A 14,875-nucleotide genomic window follows, 5' to 3' on the forward strand; every position below is an offset into this window, starting at 1 on the left:
TCATCCAAGCCCTGTTACTCTCATTACCCCAGCCAAGAATCCAACCCATCCCGGCATTATCAGCTGCTACTCTCCTTGGTATAAACCATATCATTACCTCAATTAGATTACACGTGTTTCCTGAACATTCCCCTACCTATCGCAGCCTTTTGCTTATACTGTACCTGTGAGTGCTTGCTGTCCTATTACCATGAAAGCTAATGAGACACCAAAATGCGTTTAATGCTGCTGGATTTCTTCCTCAGCCCAGCCAAACCAGTACACTCTTTCCCAATATCTATTGCAGATAAATACAAGTAACAAAATACTGTGGAGAGCTGTGACTGGAAATTGACTCTTTCACTCGTTTAGCAAACAAGAGTTGCCGCTACAGATATGAGTTCTCACCACGAAGGGACCTTAGAAGCCATCCATCGTGACTCCCTCTTCCCACATAGGAGGCAATGAGGACCAGGGAGGACCTGGACACCAAGGACCTTAGCCAAACGGACCCGCGTCCGCGTCAGGGAGCGCCCTCCCCGCCGCTTCCCCAGCGGCCCGCTCGGCACCGCCCTCCCGCCCGGCCGAGGACCCGCGCGGGGTGCCCGCAGCGGCGCCTGACGGGAGCGCGGTTCCCGGGCGCGTCGCCACCACCCCACACCGTGCCCGCGCCCCCCGCTGTTCCTCCGGAGCGCGGTCTGCGGCGGGCGGCGCGGTCCCCGGGCCAGGGTCGGGCAGGGCAGCGCCCGCACACTCAGGCGGGGCACGGCTGCCCCCGCCAGGACCCGCGGGCCCAGAAACGCTTGCAGTCACACGTGGGCGCCGACGGCGCGGGCTGCTGTCGCAGGGAGCTACGGTCGCCCGGACAACTGCCCGACGGACTCCCCGGCTCCAGCCGCCAGACCAGGTCAGCTTCGGCCGGCGCCCGGCTATGAGGTGGATACCAGGCTCAGTGTGACCACCTCCCTCCAGTACGTACATACAGCCCGAACCCGCGTCCCGCCGGCCGCTGAGGGGCTCCTACGAGCTTCCCACATTCCCCGAGGGCCCGCGGTCACGGGAAGTTCCCCGCTGTCATTGCCACTCCGAGAGCTGGTCCTCGGCTCTTGAAGTCCAGTCAGATTCCTGGGTCTCTCGGTCTTATTCTGTCTCTCTTTCTCCTTAGGGTTTTTCCACCTCGTTCGGATCTCCTGCATAACCATGTCCGTCCTCTACGTCTCTCCTCACCCCGATGCCTTCCCCAGCCTCCGAGCCCTTATAGCTGCTCGCTACGGGGAGGCTGGGGAGGGTCCGGGATGGGGAGGAGCCCACCCCCGCATCTGTCTCCAGCCGCCCCCGACCAGCAGGACTCCCTTTCCGCCACCCCGCCTGCCCGCCCTGGAACAGGGGCCCAGTGGGCTCTGGGTGTGGGGAGCCACTGCTGTGGCCCAGCTGCTGTGGCCAGCAGGCCTGGGGGGCCCTGGAGGTAGTCGGGCAGCCGTCCTCGTCCAACAGTGGGTTAGTTATGCTGACACGGAGCTGATACCAGCTGCCTGTGGGGCAGCGCTGCCAGCCTTGGGACTCCGAAGCTCTGGCCAGGACCCCCAGGTGAGAAGAAGCACCGAGGGGAAGGGGGAAATTTAGAAGAAGGAAGCAAGACTTGGAATGGATGCTGAGCCAGGAAGTCAGCATGTTAGACGTAGAAAAAGATTGATCATATTCCAGATTGCCACCTGACATGGTAACCTTGGGCAGGTTTCTTAAACTCTCTGAGCCTTGGTCTTCTTATGTCTGTGAAAACGAAAATTGAGAACATGTTGAGAAGGTGAAAAGATGTGTGCAGAGCACATGATCTAGTGTCAGGTGTTTTAAAGTCTCAGAGTAAGTTTGATGAATCTGAAACTGATGAGGTTAGATAGAAGTTACTGTGAATTGTAGGAAAAGACTGGGTGAAGGAGAGATGAGGAGAGGCAGTCAGGCCTGGAGAGATGACAGTTGCTGGGAGAAGATGGAGCAGAAATGAAATGAGGAAAAGGAAAGTAGGAGAAAGGAGAGATAATCACACCACATTATAACCAAATTCTTCTTGAGTGGAGCTGTGCCTTACTTACTGCCCTTATAACACCACCTCCTTGCAGAGTATTGAGCACATGGTGGATATTTAGTATTTTTTGAATGAATGAAATGAATATATGACTTAGATTCTGGTTTGCTCCCTCATATCCTGACTACTCTACCTAAATAGAGGCCCCCCTCATTGGAATTCTCTCTCCCCCTCAGCTTCATTTATTTTTCTTCATAGCACTAAGGAGGAAAATAGGTTAATACATTATATATTTGTATATTTATTGTCTCTGTCCCTAGAATGTAAATTCCCACAGGTCAGGGGCTCCATCTGTTCATATTGTCTCCTCATTCATTAGAGAAGGCTTGGCATGCAGTAAGTAGTTAATAAATATTTGTTGAAGCAGCTACTGTATTGCCTCATGTAATCTTTAACTTCTGTGCTTTAGTATATTGTATCTGACATATAAGTGTTTAGTAGGCAGTCCAGTGGTTGAGACTCCATGCTTCCACTGCCTGGGGCATGGGTTCGAGCCCTCTTTGGGGAACTAAGATCCCGCATGGTGCATGGTATGGCCAAAAAAAAAAAAAAAGTGTTTAGTAGGAATTGATTAAATGAATGAGAAGTATTTTTATTATGATCATTTCAGTGAAGAAGAAATTGGTGATTTGTGGGAATGGAAGGACGCCAAATGGATTGAGAGGGGGTGGGGATTGAGGTGGGCCGAGCCTTATCTCATACCTCTTTGCCTTCCTGTTAGGCTGCACTGGCGGCCCTGGGCAGGGCCCTGAGCCCCTTGGAAGAGTGGCTTCGGCTGCACACCTACTTGGCTGGAGAGGCCCCCACTCTGGCTGACCTGGCGGCTGTCACAGCTTTGCTGCTGCCTTTCCGTTATGTGAGTCACTGGGGCTTGGGGAAGAACGAGGGCAGGTTCCCTCAGACCTCACTATAGGGTGACTAAGGATAGTTCATTTCTTTTCCCCACCCCAGGTCCTGGACCCCTCTGCCCGCCGGATTTGGGGTAATGTAACTCGCTGGTTTATTACATGTGTCCAGCAGCCAGAGTTCCGGGCCGTGCTGGGAGACGTGGCTCTGTATTCAGGGGCCAGGCCTCTCTCCCAACAGCCAGGTGAGGAAGGATGGGGGGTGGGAGCAGAGGGGTTCCTCTGGGGCCTTTCATGCAGCTCACTTTTTTGTCTCTTAGGAATAGCAGAATCTCTGGGACAGGAGCTGGGCGGGGGTAGGTGGGAGGTCGGCACGGGGGAGCCTTTGGGCAGCTGAAATAGGCCATCTGAGACGTAATAGCACTCTTCACAGAGGGTCCCTAGCAGGTCTGCATTTCTGTGCCTCTTTCCAGGCTCTGAGGTCCCTGCACCCCCAAAGACAGCTGCTCAACTCAAGAAAGAGGCAAAGAAACGGGAGAAGCTAGAGAAATTCCAACAGAAGCAGAAGGTCCAACAGCAGCAGCCACCCCCTGGGGAGGTGAGAGGCTGGTGGAGCTGGATGGAGGGTTGGTGCCATGGTGAGCGGCTGATATCTGGGCCTATATCCTTTCCCTCCCAAGCAGAAGAAACCAAAACCAGAGAAGAGGGAGAAACGGGATCCTGGGGTCATTACCTATGACCTCCCAACCCCACCTGGAGAAAAGAAAGGTACTAGGAAAGGTACTAGGAGGGGGAAGAGAGACCTCCACTCTTCACCTCCACCCTCCTTGTCTCTTCTCTTTTTACCCCTTTTGCTCCGTACTTGCTTCCACTACTTTGCTTAGTGAGGATTTGCAGAGTTCCAGGTCCTTCTCTGCTGGCCCCTCGTCCCCTTCCCAGCTGCTCCCAGCCTTGGCTCTGATCCTTCTGTTCCTCCCCCTTAGACATCAGTGGCACCATGCCTGACTCCTACAGCCCTCAGTACGTGGAGGCTGCCTGGTACCCTTGGTGGGAGCAGCAGGGCTTCTTCAAGCCCGAGTATGGGGTGAGTGGGCACTGCTGCCCAGGCCTGGAGGGGATGGGGGCAGGGAAGGACAGGGCTGAAGGATACATTGCCTGGGAGCAGACCCGAAGAGGTGACATGAGGCCTTAGTAAGTCCCATCCTTCCTCCCCGTCAGCGTTCCAGTGTGTCAGCACCAAATCCTCGGGGCATCTTCATGATGTGCATTCCACCCCCCAACGTGACAGGCTCTCTGCACCTGGGCCACGCGCTCACCAATGCCATCCAGGACTCCCTGACCCGATGGTGAGCTTCCGTCTTCTCCTCCAACTGGTTCCCTCTGCCTTCTCTGGCTCCACACTCCTGTGGTTCCCTTCTCTTTGCTGACTGGGGCCCTCAGCTCTGCCCCCTGGTGGTGCTACACTTCTCTCTGGGTCACTCCCATCTGATGACTTAGCATCCTCTCCTGGTCAAGTAACCAGCACTTCCACTTGCAAACTCTTCTCTTGCCACTAAAAATAACATTTTGAATTTAGCAAGAAATATGTGAATATATTCTTGTTTTAAGAAATTTAAAACTTCAAGTTTCCTTGACCACCCTCCTCCAGATTTACTTCCTCCTAAGAATTAGCACACATCATTGTTATCACTTGGATGTGTATCTTTCCAGACCTTTCCTATTTGCTTACATGTACATGTACCCATAGAAATGTGTAGTTTTCCTTTTGGGAAATGGGTTTTTCTTTTCTGTAACATTAAGAGCTCACACCAAACTTGTTATTTTACAACTTTTTTCTTACCCTTAATAGTTTATCATTGAGATTTTTCCTCGTCTTTATATGTAGACTGACTTCATTCTCCTTCATTGCTCCTTAGTGTGGCTTTACATAATGGTGTCACTTTTTTATTAATGGTTGTTCCTAATTTTTCTCTTTTGAAAACTGCTGGAATGCACATTTCCTATACATGCTTTCTCAAGCTCCTGTGGAAGCATATCTCTGGCGTAGATACCAAGAAGTGAAATCTCTGTGTCCAAGGGGCATACCTTTATTGAGTACAAATAGAAGCTGGCAAGTTGCCCTCCAAAACGGCTTTGCCAGTTTATACTCCATGAGTTGCATGTGAGGTGTGCCCCTGCCAACCCTGGACATTATCTGTCTTTGTTTTGCCAGTCTGATGGGGGGAAAATGGTTATTTCTGTTACTGCTGATTACTAGTGAGGCTGTGTCTCTTCATGTATCCTGGCCAGTTAGGTTTGCCTTTATATGTATTGTCTGAACCTATTGTTTGCCCATCTTTCTATTGTTCTTTGTTTACTTTTTTGTTTCATTAGAAGATTCTTTATAGAGTCTATGTATACATTCTGGCTATTGTCTTTTTTTGTTGTTGTTATATATGTTATAAACATTTTCTCCTGTTCTAGCACTTGATTTTATTCCCCCACTGTGAATATTTTGACTAGTTAACAACCACAAAAGCTAATATTTCGGGTGATGAATTTCTTTTAAAAAGTATTTTAAAACAGCATTTTATCTATTGAAACTAGGGTTTATTTATTATATTTTAAAATTTGAGAAGTTTTTCTAGTGTCTTACTTATCTCAATTAATTTGGTCAAAAGTATTTACAGGACATAACTATGTGCCAGCTCTGCTCAGGGCACTGGATACATCAGACTTAGCATTTTGCAAGGAATTAAGAGTTGGAAAAACAGAGTTGTGTTAAATACATATAACAGCCAGGTTATTTACATGAGGAAAGGTTTAACGCTTCTTACAGAACACTTAAGGTAGCAACGTTGTTTTCTAATGAGCATGGTTTAAATCAAATATTAGAAACTTCTATTATTTAACTGGAATAGATTCACGTCAGTGTTTTAGAATCACAGATAACGTGAAATAACAGCCATAAGTATGTCCACCAGTAAGACATAAAAATGAAATAAAAGTGACTATCTACCTATGTTTTTTCCTTTTTTCTTCTAGCAGAGAATAGGGTGTTTTCCTACAAATATCCATGACATTTTATTGATTTTTTTTTTTTTTGGCCAAATTTATATGCTCCCCAAGAGACACTTAGTGAAATAATATTTTTATCTTCCTCTCTCATGCTTGATTTCTTTAATAGTATTGTTTAACAATATCTTGAAAAGGTCAGAAAATGTTCATATCCATTACAGCATATAAGAACATCTGTGATCTGTAAGAGAATGGAGTTGCTACAGTCCTGTCCCCAAGGAGATCTAAACCCAGTGGGGGTAAACAGACTGATAAAGTAATGGATATAGTACAGTTTGATGAGTTATTGAAAATAATGTATGAACACAGTGTTACTGTATTTCTATAGTAATTTTCTCTTCCCCACTCTTTTTTTAAACATGTATCATTTTTATTAATTAATTAATTAATTTTTGGCTGCGTAGGGTCTTCGTTGCTGCACATGGGCTTTCTCTAGTTGCAGCAGTTGGGGGCTACTCTTTGTTGTGCTGTGCAGGCTCCTCATTGCAGTGGCTTCTCTTTTTGTGGAGCACGGGCTCTAGGCACGTGTGCTTCAGTAGTTGTGGCACGTAGGCTCAGCAGTTGCGGCACACGGGCTTAGTTGCTCTGCAGCATGTGGGATCTTCCCAGACCAGGGCTCGAACCCATGTCCGCTGCATTGGCAGGCAGATTCTTAACCACTGCACCACCAGGGAAGTCCCATAAACATGTACCATTTTTTAATAACAATAATAGCTAACATTAATTTGGTCCTCTCCCCTACTTTAAAATGTACTTCTCAAAGGTCACCAAAAAGTTCATTACAGTTTAATGCTTTATGGGCCACATCAGCACAGAGCTTGATAAAGAGTAAACTGGGGGCTTCCCTGGTGGCGCAGTGGTTGAGAATCTGCCTGCTAACAATTTTAACAAAATTAAACTAAATTTAGATTTATTTTAAAGTAAATAAGTTTATTTTTGTGGCTATGGGGAAGTAGGGCATTTTTTCCAACCAATTAGCTAGTATCCCAAACAAATTTATTGACTAGTTTGTCCTTTCTCCACTGATATGAAATGCCACCTGTAACAAGTACTAAATATGCTTGAATCTGTTTCCAGTCACTGTTTTGTTTCCTTAATCTATAATTTTGTTCCTAGTTCCTGTGAAAACTTCTTTTAATAATCGTAACCTTCTCATATGTGTTGATATCTAGCTGGGCGAGAGCCTCCTCTTTGTCCTTCTTTTGCCAAATTGCCTTGGCCGTCCTCACACATCTCTGCCTGACAATGATTTTAGAGTTGGGAGAGTCCTGCCCCATCGACCCTTTCTTTCTCAAGTTCACCGACTGCCTGCCTGGAGTCCCTTCCTCCTTCGGGGCAGCTCTACCGCCCGCTCACCTCTGCTCCTCCGTGCTCCTCCGTGCTCCTCCCACAGGCACCGTATGCGCGGGGAGACCACCCTGTGGAATCCTGGCTGTGACCACGCGGGCATTGCCACCCAGGTGGTGGTGGAGAAGAAACTCTGGCGTGAGCAGGGGCTGAGTCGGCACCAGCTGGGCCGTGAGGCCTTTCTGCGGGAGGTCTGGAAGTGGAAGGAGGAGTGAGTGCAGCGTCCCTTCAGATGTCATAGCCCTGCCTCCCTGTCCCCTGTCCAGATAAGATCTCTGTCACCTGCAACCCTGGTTGCAGGGTCAGACCCTCCCACAGAGGGTGAGGTTCATTTGGCCACAGGGCCAACGTCCATTTCAGAGGGATGAGTGATCCCCACGTTCTGCCCCATTAGCTGCCTGATGTCTCCCTCCAGCCCAGGCCTGAATGCCGATCCTGGCCTTTCTGTCCACTTCCAGGAAAGGTGACCGGATTTACCACCAGCTGAAGAAGCTTGGCAGCTCTTTGGACTGGAATCGAGCCTGTTTCACCATGGATCCTGTGAGTAGGAGTAGGGGCGGGTCTCGGGGCTGGGGTAGGAGTAAGAAGCTCCCCACAGAAGAGAGCATATGCCCAGGGCCCTCCCCCAGGAAGTGGCCCACTCCTAGGAAACCACTAGGGCTCAGCTGCAAATGCCAGTTTCTACCCCGTGTCATGGCCCTTTGTGTTACCTGTCACCTACCTTAGGAGCTCAGATTCCTCCCAGTGGCACATGGTGGGGCCTCACCCTCCCCTGCAGCCTGAACCCCCAGGATTTTCTGCATTAGCACGTGTCCCTAGCTGAGTGCTTTCCCTGCCAGCTACGGTATCCCCAGGGTGTTGCCGATCTGTGTTCCCATGGTGCCCTCTCCCGCTCGAGAAAAGTACCTCTTTCCCCTAGCCCCTAAAGAGGTCTGTGTGCCGGGCAGCGGGGCTCTGGGCCGGCCGGGTCTCACTGGCCCCTGCTGCCTTGACACCGAAGCCCATCTCTGGCTCCCCCTGTTCCCCCTTAGAAACTGTCAGCAGCCGTGACGGAGGCCTTTGTCCAGCTCCATGAGGAAGGAGTCATCTACCGTAGTACCCGCCTTGTCAACTGGTCCTGCACCCTCAACTCTGCCATCTCAGACATCGAGGTGTGCCCCTTCCCTCCCCCGGCTCTCCCCGTCTCCACCCCCAGCCCCAGCCCCTGGACCACTCTTCTTCATCTGCACCTCACAGGTGGATAAGAAGGAGTTGACAGGCCGCACCCTGCTCTCTGTGCCTGGCTACAAGGAGAAGGTGGAGTTTGGGGTCCTCGTCTCCTTTGCTTACAAGGTCCAAGGCTCAGGTAGGAGCCAGGGGCACCAGGGTCCTGGGCTGGGTTGGCTGGGGGGCGGGAAGGGCCCAGCGCTGAGCCCACAAGGCCTCCTGTCACCCCAGACAGCGACGAGGAGGTGCTGGTGGCAACAACTCGGATTGAGACGATGCTGGGAGACGTGGCCGTAGCCGTGCACCCCAAAGACCCCAGATACCAGGTGTGGCGGTGTGCTGCCTGCGGTTGGGGGACGAATGCTGGCTGAAGCGGCCCCCACGCTACGTGGTGGGATGGGCGCTGAGACCCCCGGCTGATGAGAGAAATTGGATCAGAAACTCATCTGCTGGCTGTTTTCTGGCCGTGTAGATGGAATTTGGGTGTTGGGAAGTCAGGACCCTGCGTAGGAGGGAGTCGGGCCCAGCCCTTTGTGCGTTTTTGGCATCTTCCTCTGTCCCCAGCACCTGAAGGGGAAGAGCGTGATCCACCCATTTGTGTCTCGGAGCCTTCCCGTCGTCTTCGATGATTTTGTGGACATGGAGTTCGGCACAGGTGAGCACAGGGCTGTCCTGTGGGGAGAGGAAGGAGCCGTGAGGCGCACTCCTGCTGTTCATTTTCCCTTTCAAAGAAAAAAGTAAGCTTCGCCTGAGCAGGCAGGAGTTGGGCTGGTTCTTAGGGGACTGTGTGAGGGGGATGGGGGAGAGGGGTGGTCTGAGAGCCACATCCGTCGGCAAAAGGGGTACGTGTGTGGGCAGAGACTCTTCTGAGTCCCTCGTGACCCTGGCACCCCCGCGTACACCCCAGGCGCGGTGAAGATCACCCCTGCACACGACCAGAATGACTATGAGGTTGGGCAGCGGCACGGGCTGGAGGCCATCAGCATCATGGACGCCCGAGGGGCCCTTGTCAACGTGCCCCCTCCTTTCCTGGTGAGACTGCCTGGGGCAGGGTGGCTGGCTCAGGAGACAGCGGGGTACCTGGCACGGCCGTGACAGAGCCTGTCTCCCATCCAGGGCCTGCCCAGGTTTGAGGCCAGAAAGGCAGTGCTGGCGGCACTGAAGGAGCGGGGACTGTTCCGTGGCATTGAGGACAACGCCATGGTGGTGCCACTTTGCAGGTGAGGGTGGAGGCCAGGGAAGCGGGGAGGGGACGGGTTTCCCAGGGTGCTCCCCACCCACATGTACCTGCAGCCGCTCCAAGGACGTGGTGGAACCTCTCCTGCGGCCGCAGTGGTACGTGCGCTGTGGGGAAATGGCCCAGGCCGCCAGCGCTGCCGTGACACGGGGCGACCTCCGCATCCTGCCTGAGGCCCATCAACGGACGTGGCATGCCTGGATGGACAACATCAGGTGCGTCAGGCCCCTCGACATGGGGAGGGCGACCGAGTGAGGGGCCGAGCGGGGCAGAGGCCGGGCACCTCCTGCCCTTCCTTGATTCCCTCTCCTCCCCCTGCCACTTGCAGGGACTGGTGCATCTCCCGGCAGCTGTGGTGGGGCCATCGCATCCCAGCCTACTTTGTCACTGTCAGTGACCCAGCTGTACCGCCAGGGGAGGTGAGAACCGGGCCAGGGCTGGGTACTGGCACATCTTGGGGGGGCTCTGGGTTCATTGGATCTTGGTGGGGGGACAGGCAGAGGCGCCCCTTTGGATACTCACTCCACCTGTGGCAGGACCCTGATGGGCGGTACTGGGTGAGCGGGCGCACCAAGGCCGAGGCTCTGGAGAAGGCGGCCGAGGAGTTTGGAGTGTCCCCTGACAAGATCAGTCTCCAGCAAGGCAAGGCTGGGCGCAGAGGGGGGCTGAGCCTCACCTCTACCCCGTCTGACCTCTGACCTCTGGTTCCCCTCAGATGAAGACGTACTGGACACCTGGTTCTCCTCTGGCCTCTTCCCCTTCTCCATCCTGGGCTGGCCCAACCAGGTACATTCCCGGGGCCGGCACAGGGTGGGGTGGGAGTCTTGGGGGTGAGTGCTTGGCTCCCCATCACTCACGCCCTGCTCTGCTCCCAGTCAGAAGATCTGAGTGTGTTCTACCCGGGGACGCTGCTGGAGACGGGTCATGATATCCTCTTCTTCTGGGTGGCCAGGATGGTCATGCTTGGCCTGAAGCTCACTGGCAGGCTGCCTTTCAGAGAGGTGTGGAGACTGCTGAGACCCCTGCCGCTGTCCCCCCCCTCACCCGGGCAGCTTTGGGTGGGCCTGGCCAAGGAGGCTTGTGGGGTCTCAGAGCCAGCCTGGGCTCTACTAGGTGCTTCTGCACCCCAGCTTCCTAGAGGAGGGAGTGCCTCTAATTCACACGAAGGCACTGAAGGGGCAGGCTGGCAGGGACACCGAGGGGCCTGAGGTTCAGAGGAGGGCAAACCAGAGGTAGGGGTAGGGGGACAGGCATTGGGGTCTAGGTGGGGAGACATCCCCACAGGCCTTCCCTTCCCTGCCTCGCAGGTCTACCTCCATGCCATCGTGCGGGATGCCCATGGCCGGAAGATGAGCAAGTCTCTAGGCAACGTCATTGACCCCCTGGACGTTATCCACGGAGTCTCTCTGCAGGTGGGGCTGGGCACGGGCTCAGGCCGGGAAGGGCTGTGGGGTGGTGGCCGCGGGCCCCTGATTACTCCCACATCACCCTCAGGGCCTCCATAACCAGTTACTGAGCAGCAACCTGGATCCCAGCGAGGTGGAGAAAGCTAAAGAAGGGCAGGTACAGAGGGTGGGCGCGGGGCTGGAGCTTGGGCAGAAGGCAGGTGAGGCTGGCTCAGGACACTCCCCTGCTCACTCCTCCCCCTCAGAAGGCGGATTTCCCGGCGGGGATCCCCGAGTGTGGCACCGATGCTCTCCGGTTTGGACTGTGCGCCTACACGTCCCAGGGTACGGCTCTCCAAACCTGTCTCAGCTGCATCCTTCCTCCTTCCCTGTGGCATAGCTCTCTCCTCTGCCCTGGGCGTGAGCAGGGAGGGAGAACGGTGTGGATTCACACTTCACCTCCACCCAGGCCGCGACATCAACCTGGATGTGAACAGGATATTGGGATACCGCCATTTCTGCAACAAGCTCTGGAACGCCACCAAGTTTGCCCTCCGTGGCCTTGGGAAGGATTTTGTGCCCTCACCCACCTCTGAGGTGAGGGCCTGGTGGGCGCGAGGTGGGCAGCACCCACAGAGGTTGCACCCTTGCCATCAGCATGGCCCATGCTATTTCAGGATTGTAGCCAGAGTCAGGAAGCCCAGCTCCCGCCCCCAGGGAGCCTCTGTCTAGCTGAGGGAACAGAAGGATATAGGGACAGATTGTCATCAGGAGAGCCTCAGGCACTGTGGTCCTCCCACAAGGTGGAGGGGGGCCTCCCCCTTCTCCCCCAGGCACTGGGTACATGGTGGTTGCTTTGGACCCATCAGGCTCCTGGAATGCAGATTTCCCCATGGTTCCCGTTCCCATGGGGTTCTGGCTCCCCTCCCCCTGGGCATATGGTGGCCCCCCCGCCTGATATGGTGCTTCCCCCGCAAGCCTGGAGGCCGCGAGAGCCTGGTGGACCGCTGGATCCGCAGCCGGCTGACTGAAGCTGTGAGGCTCAGCAACCAAGGTTTCCAGGCCTACGACTTCCCCGCTGTCACCACTGCCCAGTACAGCTTCTGGCTCTATGAGCTCTGTGACGTCTACCTGGTGAGGAGGAGCCGAGGGGCCAGGGTGCACAGAGCCCTGGGTTGGCATGAGACCTGAGCCAGCCTGTCCCCTCCCAGTCCTCACCAGTTCGACGAGGGCAAGAGGCTAGGCCTTCCCAACCCTGAGCCCTGTGCCTCCCCCTTCCCTAGGAGTGCCTGAAGCCTGTGCTGAATGGGGTGGACCAGGTGGCGGCCGAGCACGCCCGCCAGACCCTCTACACCTGCCTGGATGTCGGCCTGCGGCTGCTCTCGCCCTTCATGCCCTTTGTGACTGAGGAGCTGTTCCAGAGGCTGCCCCGGCGGACACCCCAAGCACCCCCTAGCCTCTGCGTTACCTCCTACCCGGAGCCCTCGGAGGTACGGGGTATGGCCTGGAGCGGGACTCCGGGTAGCTCTGTAGAGCCAGCCCCCAGCTTCCCTTACCCCCTCCTCCACCCCACAGTGCTCCTGGAAGGACCCTGAGGCGGAAGCTGCCTTCGAGCTGGCCCTGAGCATCACTCGAGCCGTGCGCTCCCTGCGTGCCGACTACAACCTCACCCGGATCCGGCCCGACTGTGAGCCTCAGGCCCCCGCGTCCCCCGTCCCCTCAGCCCACTCTGGGACCAGTGTCCAGTGTGGCTGTCTCGTCTCCTTTCTCCCTTCCACGCAGGTTTCCTGGAAGTGGCTGATGAGGCCACAGGCGCCCTGGCATCAGCGGTGTCGGGCTATGTGCAGACTCTGTCCAGCGCGGGTATAGTGGCTGTACTGGCGCTGGGGGCTTCTGCACCCCAGGGCTGTGCTGTGGCCCTGGCTTCTGACCGCTGCTCTGTCCACCTGCAGCTGCAGGGGCTGGTAGACCCGGCCCGGGAGCTGGGCAAACTGCAGGCCAAGCGCGATGAGGCGCAGCGGCAGGCCCAGCGTCTGCAGGAACGCCGCGCTGCCTCGGGCTACACTGTCAAGGTGCCCCTCAAAGTCCAGGAGGCAGATGAAGCTAAGGTGTGTGGTCTGGGTGGGTGTTTCCTTCCCCATTTCCCACCCCATCACTCCCTCCACTATCAAACCCCCTCCTGTATCTGCTCTGCCGGGCCCCAGGCAATCCATGGAGGAGCAGGTGGGACCACATAATCCCTCCTCTTACACATGAAGAACAGCCAGGGCAGGGGCACAGTCCAGGGTCACACAGCAAGTTGAAGATGGAAGCAGACCATCCATCCATCCTTCCTCCCAGCCAGACCCCTCGTGCACCACCCGGTTCCCAGAACTTGGTATCCACATGCCGGGTGGGCTGGGATTGGGACTGACCCAATACAGTCAGGAAGCTCAGCAGATCACCTGGGACCCCTGTGGGGAGGAGCCATGGGGTAAGCCACAGGGACAAAAAGAGAAACACGAGTGAAGGCTAAGAGGTACAGAGCCTTGGCGGCTGAGCAGCGTTGTCTCATGGGACTGTCCCAGTAGCCCTCTCATGACAAGGCAGTATTACCAACACCATTTTCCGGATGAAGGCGAAGGGTCCCTCAGAGCCTCTGTTTCTAACCACTGTGCTCTACTTCCCCAGTCATTGGCTGGGGCTGAGCCACTGGGTGGCACACATGAGCTCTGAAGCCCCTTTCTCTTTGAGAACGGACCACTCTGGGAAAAGACAGGACCCAGGAGACCAGTGATGGTGGAAGAGAACAGGGAGGTGGGGAATTAGGGGGAAGCAAGCTAGCCAAGCGCACAGTTCCCCCAAACTACTCCCTGCCCATGGTCCTCACCCATCTTTCCAACTCTGACCCCTCTGCTCTTTTTTTTTTTTTTTTTAAATATATAAATTTATTTATTTTTGGCTGCATTGGGTCTTCGTTGCTGCACATGGGCTTTCTCTAGTTGCCGCAAGTGGGGGCTACTCTTGGTTGCGGCGCGCAGCCTTCTCGTTGCAGCGGCTTCTCTTGTTGCAGAGCTTGGGCTCTAGGCGCACGGGCTTCAGTAGTTGTGGCACGTGGGCTCAGTAGTTGTGGCTCACGGGCCCTAGAATGCACACTCAGTAGTTGTGGCACACAGGCTTAGTTGCTCCGCGCCATGTGGGATATTCCCGGGCCAGGGCTCGAACCCATGTCCCCTGCATTGGCAGGCGGATTCTTAACCACTGAGCCACCAGGGAAGTCCCTGACCCCTCTGCTCCTGTGGGCATTTGGGATTCTCTTCTCTTAGCCCTGGGTCTCACCACTCACCCCCTTTTCCACCCTCAGCTCCAGCAGATAGAAGCAGAGCTCAGAAAGGTCGATGAAGCCATCTCCCTATTTCAGAAGATGCTGTGATATACCCGACTCCAACCCTCGTAACTCCCAGTGTTACACCATGGGGATGGCAGCAATAAAATATTTTGCCACAAAACCATCTCTTGGCTGTGTGTGGTGGGGCTGGGGACGGGGTGCTGAGGGGCTGGGTTCCTGAATCCTCAGAGGCGCCAGTGTGAACAGGAGGGCAGCAGGCTGGGCGTGAGGCACTGGGTCCTGGCGGGTAGAGAGGTGCGTCTCTGCGTCTGGTCCTGGCCCTGAGCCAGGCCTGAGTCATGCTGCTAGCTCCCCCCTCCTCCTGCTGTCTCCTCCTCCCAGCTCTTCACTCACCTCTGCACTGCGGCC

General features: G+C 54.9%; 1 protein-coding gene and 1 long non-coding RNA gene across 8 annotated transcripts; one reads left to right on the forward strand and one right to left on the reverse strand.

The window, feature by feature from the left end:
- Positions 1 to 562: 562 nt before the first annotated feature.
- VARS1 (valyl-tRNA synthetase 1) lies at positions 563 to 14,627 on the forward strand. Of its 7 annotated transcripts, none has more exons than XM_059077455.2 (30): positions 563 to 950; positions 1,145 to 1,566; positions 2,784 to 2,918; positions 3,014 to 3,152; positions 3,381 to 3,505; positions 3,591 to 3,675; positions 3,891 to 3,991; positions 4,126 to 4,253; positions 7,358 to 7,522; positions 7,770 to 7,851; positions 8,343 to 8,462; positions 8,548 to 8,656; positions 8,749 to 8,843; positions 9,082 to 9,172; positions 9,425 to 9,549; positions 9,634 to 9,737; positions 9,811 to 9,969; positions 10,083 to 10,173; positions 10,291 to 10,396; positions 10,470 to 10,540; positions 10,630 to 10,755; positions 11,062 to 11,166; positions 11,249 to 11,317; positions 11,406 to 11,484; positions 11,609 to 11,736; positions 12,118 to 12,273; positions 12,423 to 12,629; positions 12,715 to 12,826; positions 12,922 to 13,247; positions 14,483 to 14,627. In XM_059077455.2, the coding sequence occupies exons 2-30, from the start codon at positions 1,180 to 1,182 to the stop codon at positions 14,549 to 14,551; spliced, it is 3,795 nt and encodes a 1,264-aa protein (XP_058933438.1). In that variant the 5' UTR covers positions 563 to 950; positions 1,145 to 1,179; the 3' UTR covers positions 14,552 to 14,627. The 7 variants fall into 7 exon arrangements, with proteins under 7 accessions (XP_058933438.1, XP_066862530.1, XP_058933437.1 ...); XM_067006429.1 differs by having other exon boundaries at positions 600 to 950; positions 3,588 to 3,687; XM_059077454.2 differs by having other exon boundaries at positions 600 to 950; positions 3,588 to 3,675.
- Positions 6,313 to 7,610, reverse strand: LOC136792017 (uncharacterized). The gene is made up of 2 exons (XR_010835119.1): positions 7,321 to 7,610; positions 6,313 to 6,596 (listed from the first exon to the last, which is right to left on the reverse strand). It is a non-coding gene; the product is annotated as an uncharacterized lncRNA (long non-coding RNA).
- Positions 14,628 to 14,875: the final 248 nt, after the last annotated feature.

This window comes from Kogia breviceps, chromosome 10, assembly GCF_026419965.1.
Source record: "Kogia breviceps isolate mKogBre1 chromosome 10, mKogBre1 haplotype 1, whole genome shotgun sequence".
Lineage (NCBI taxonomy): Eukaryota > Metazoa > Chordata > Mammalia > Artiodactyla > Physeteridae > Kogia > Kogia breviceps.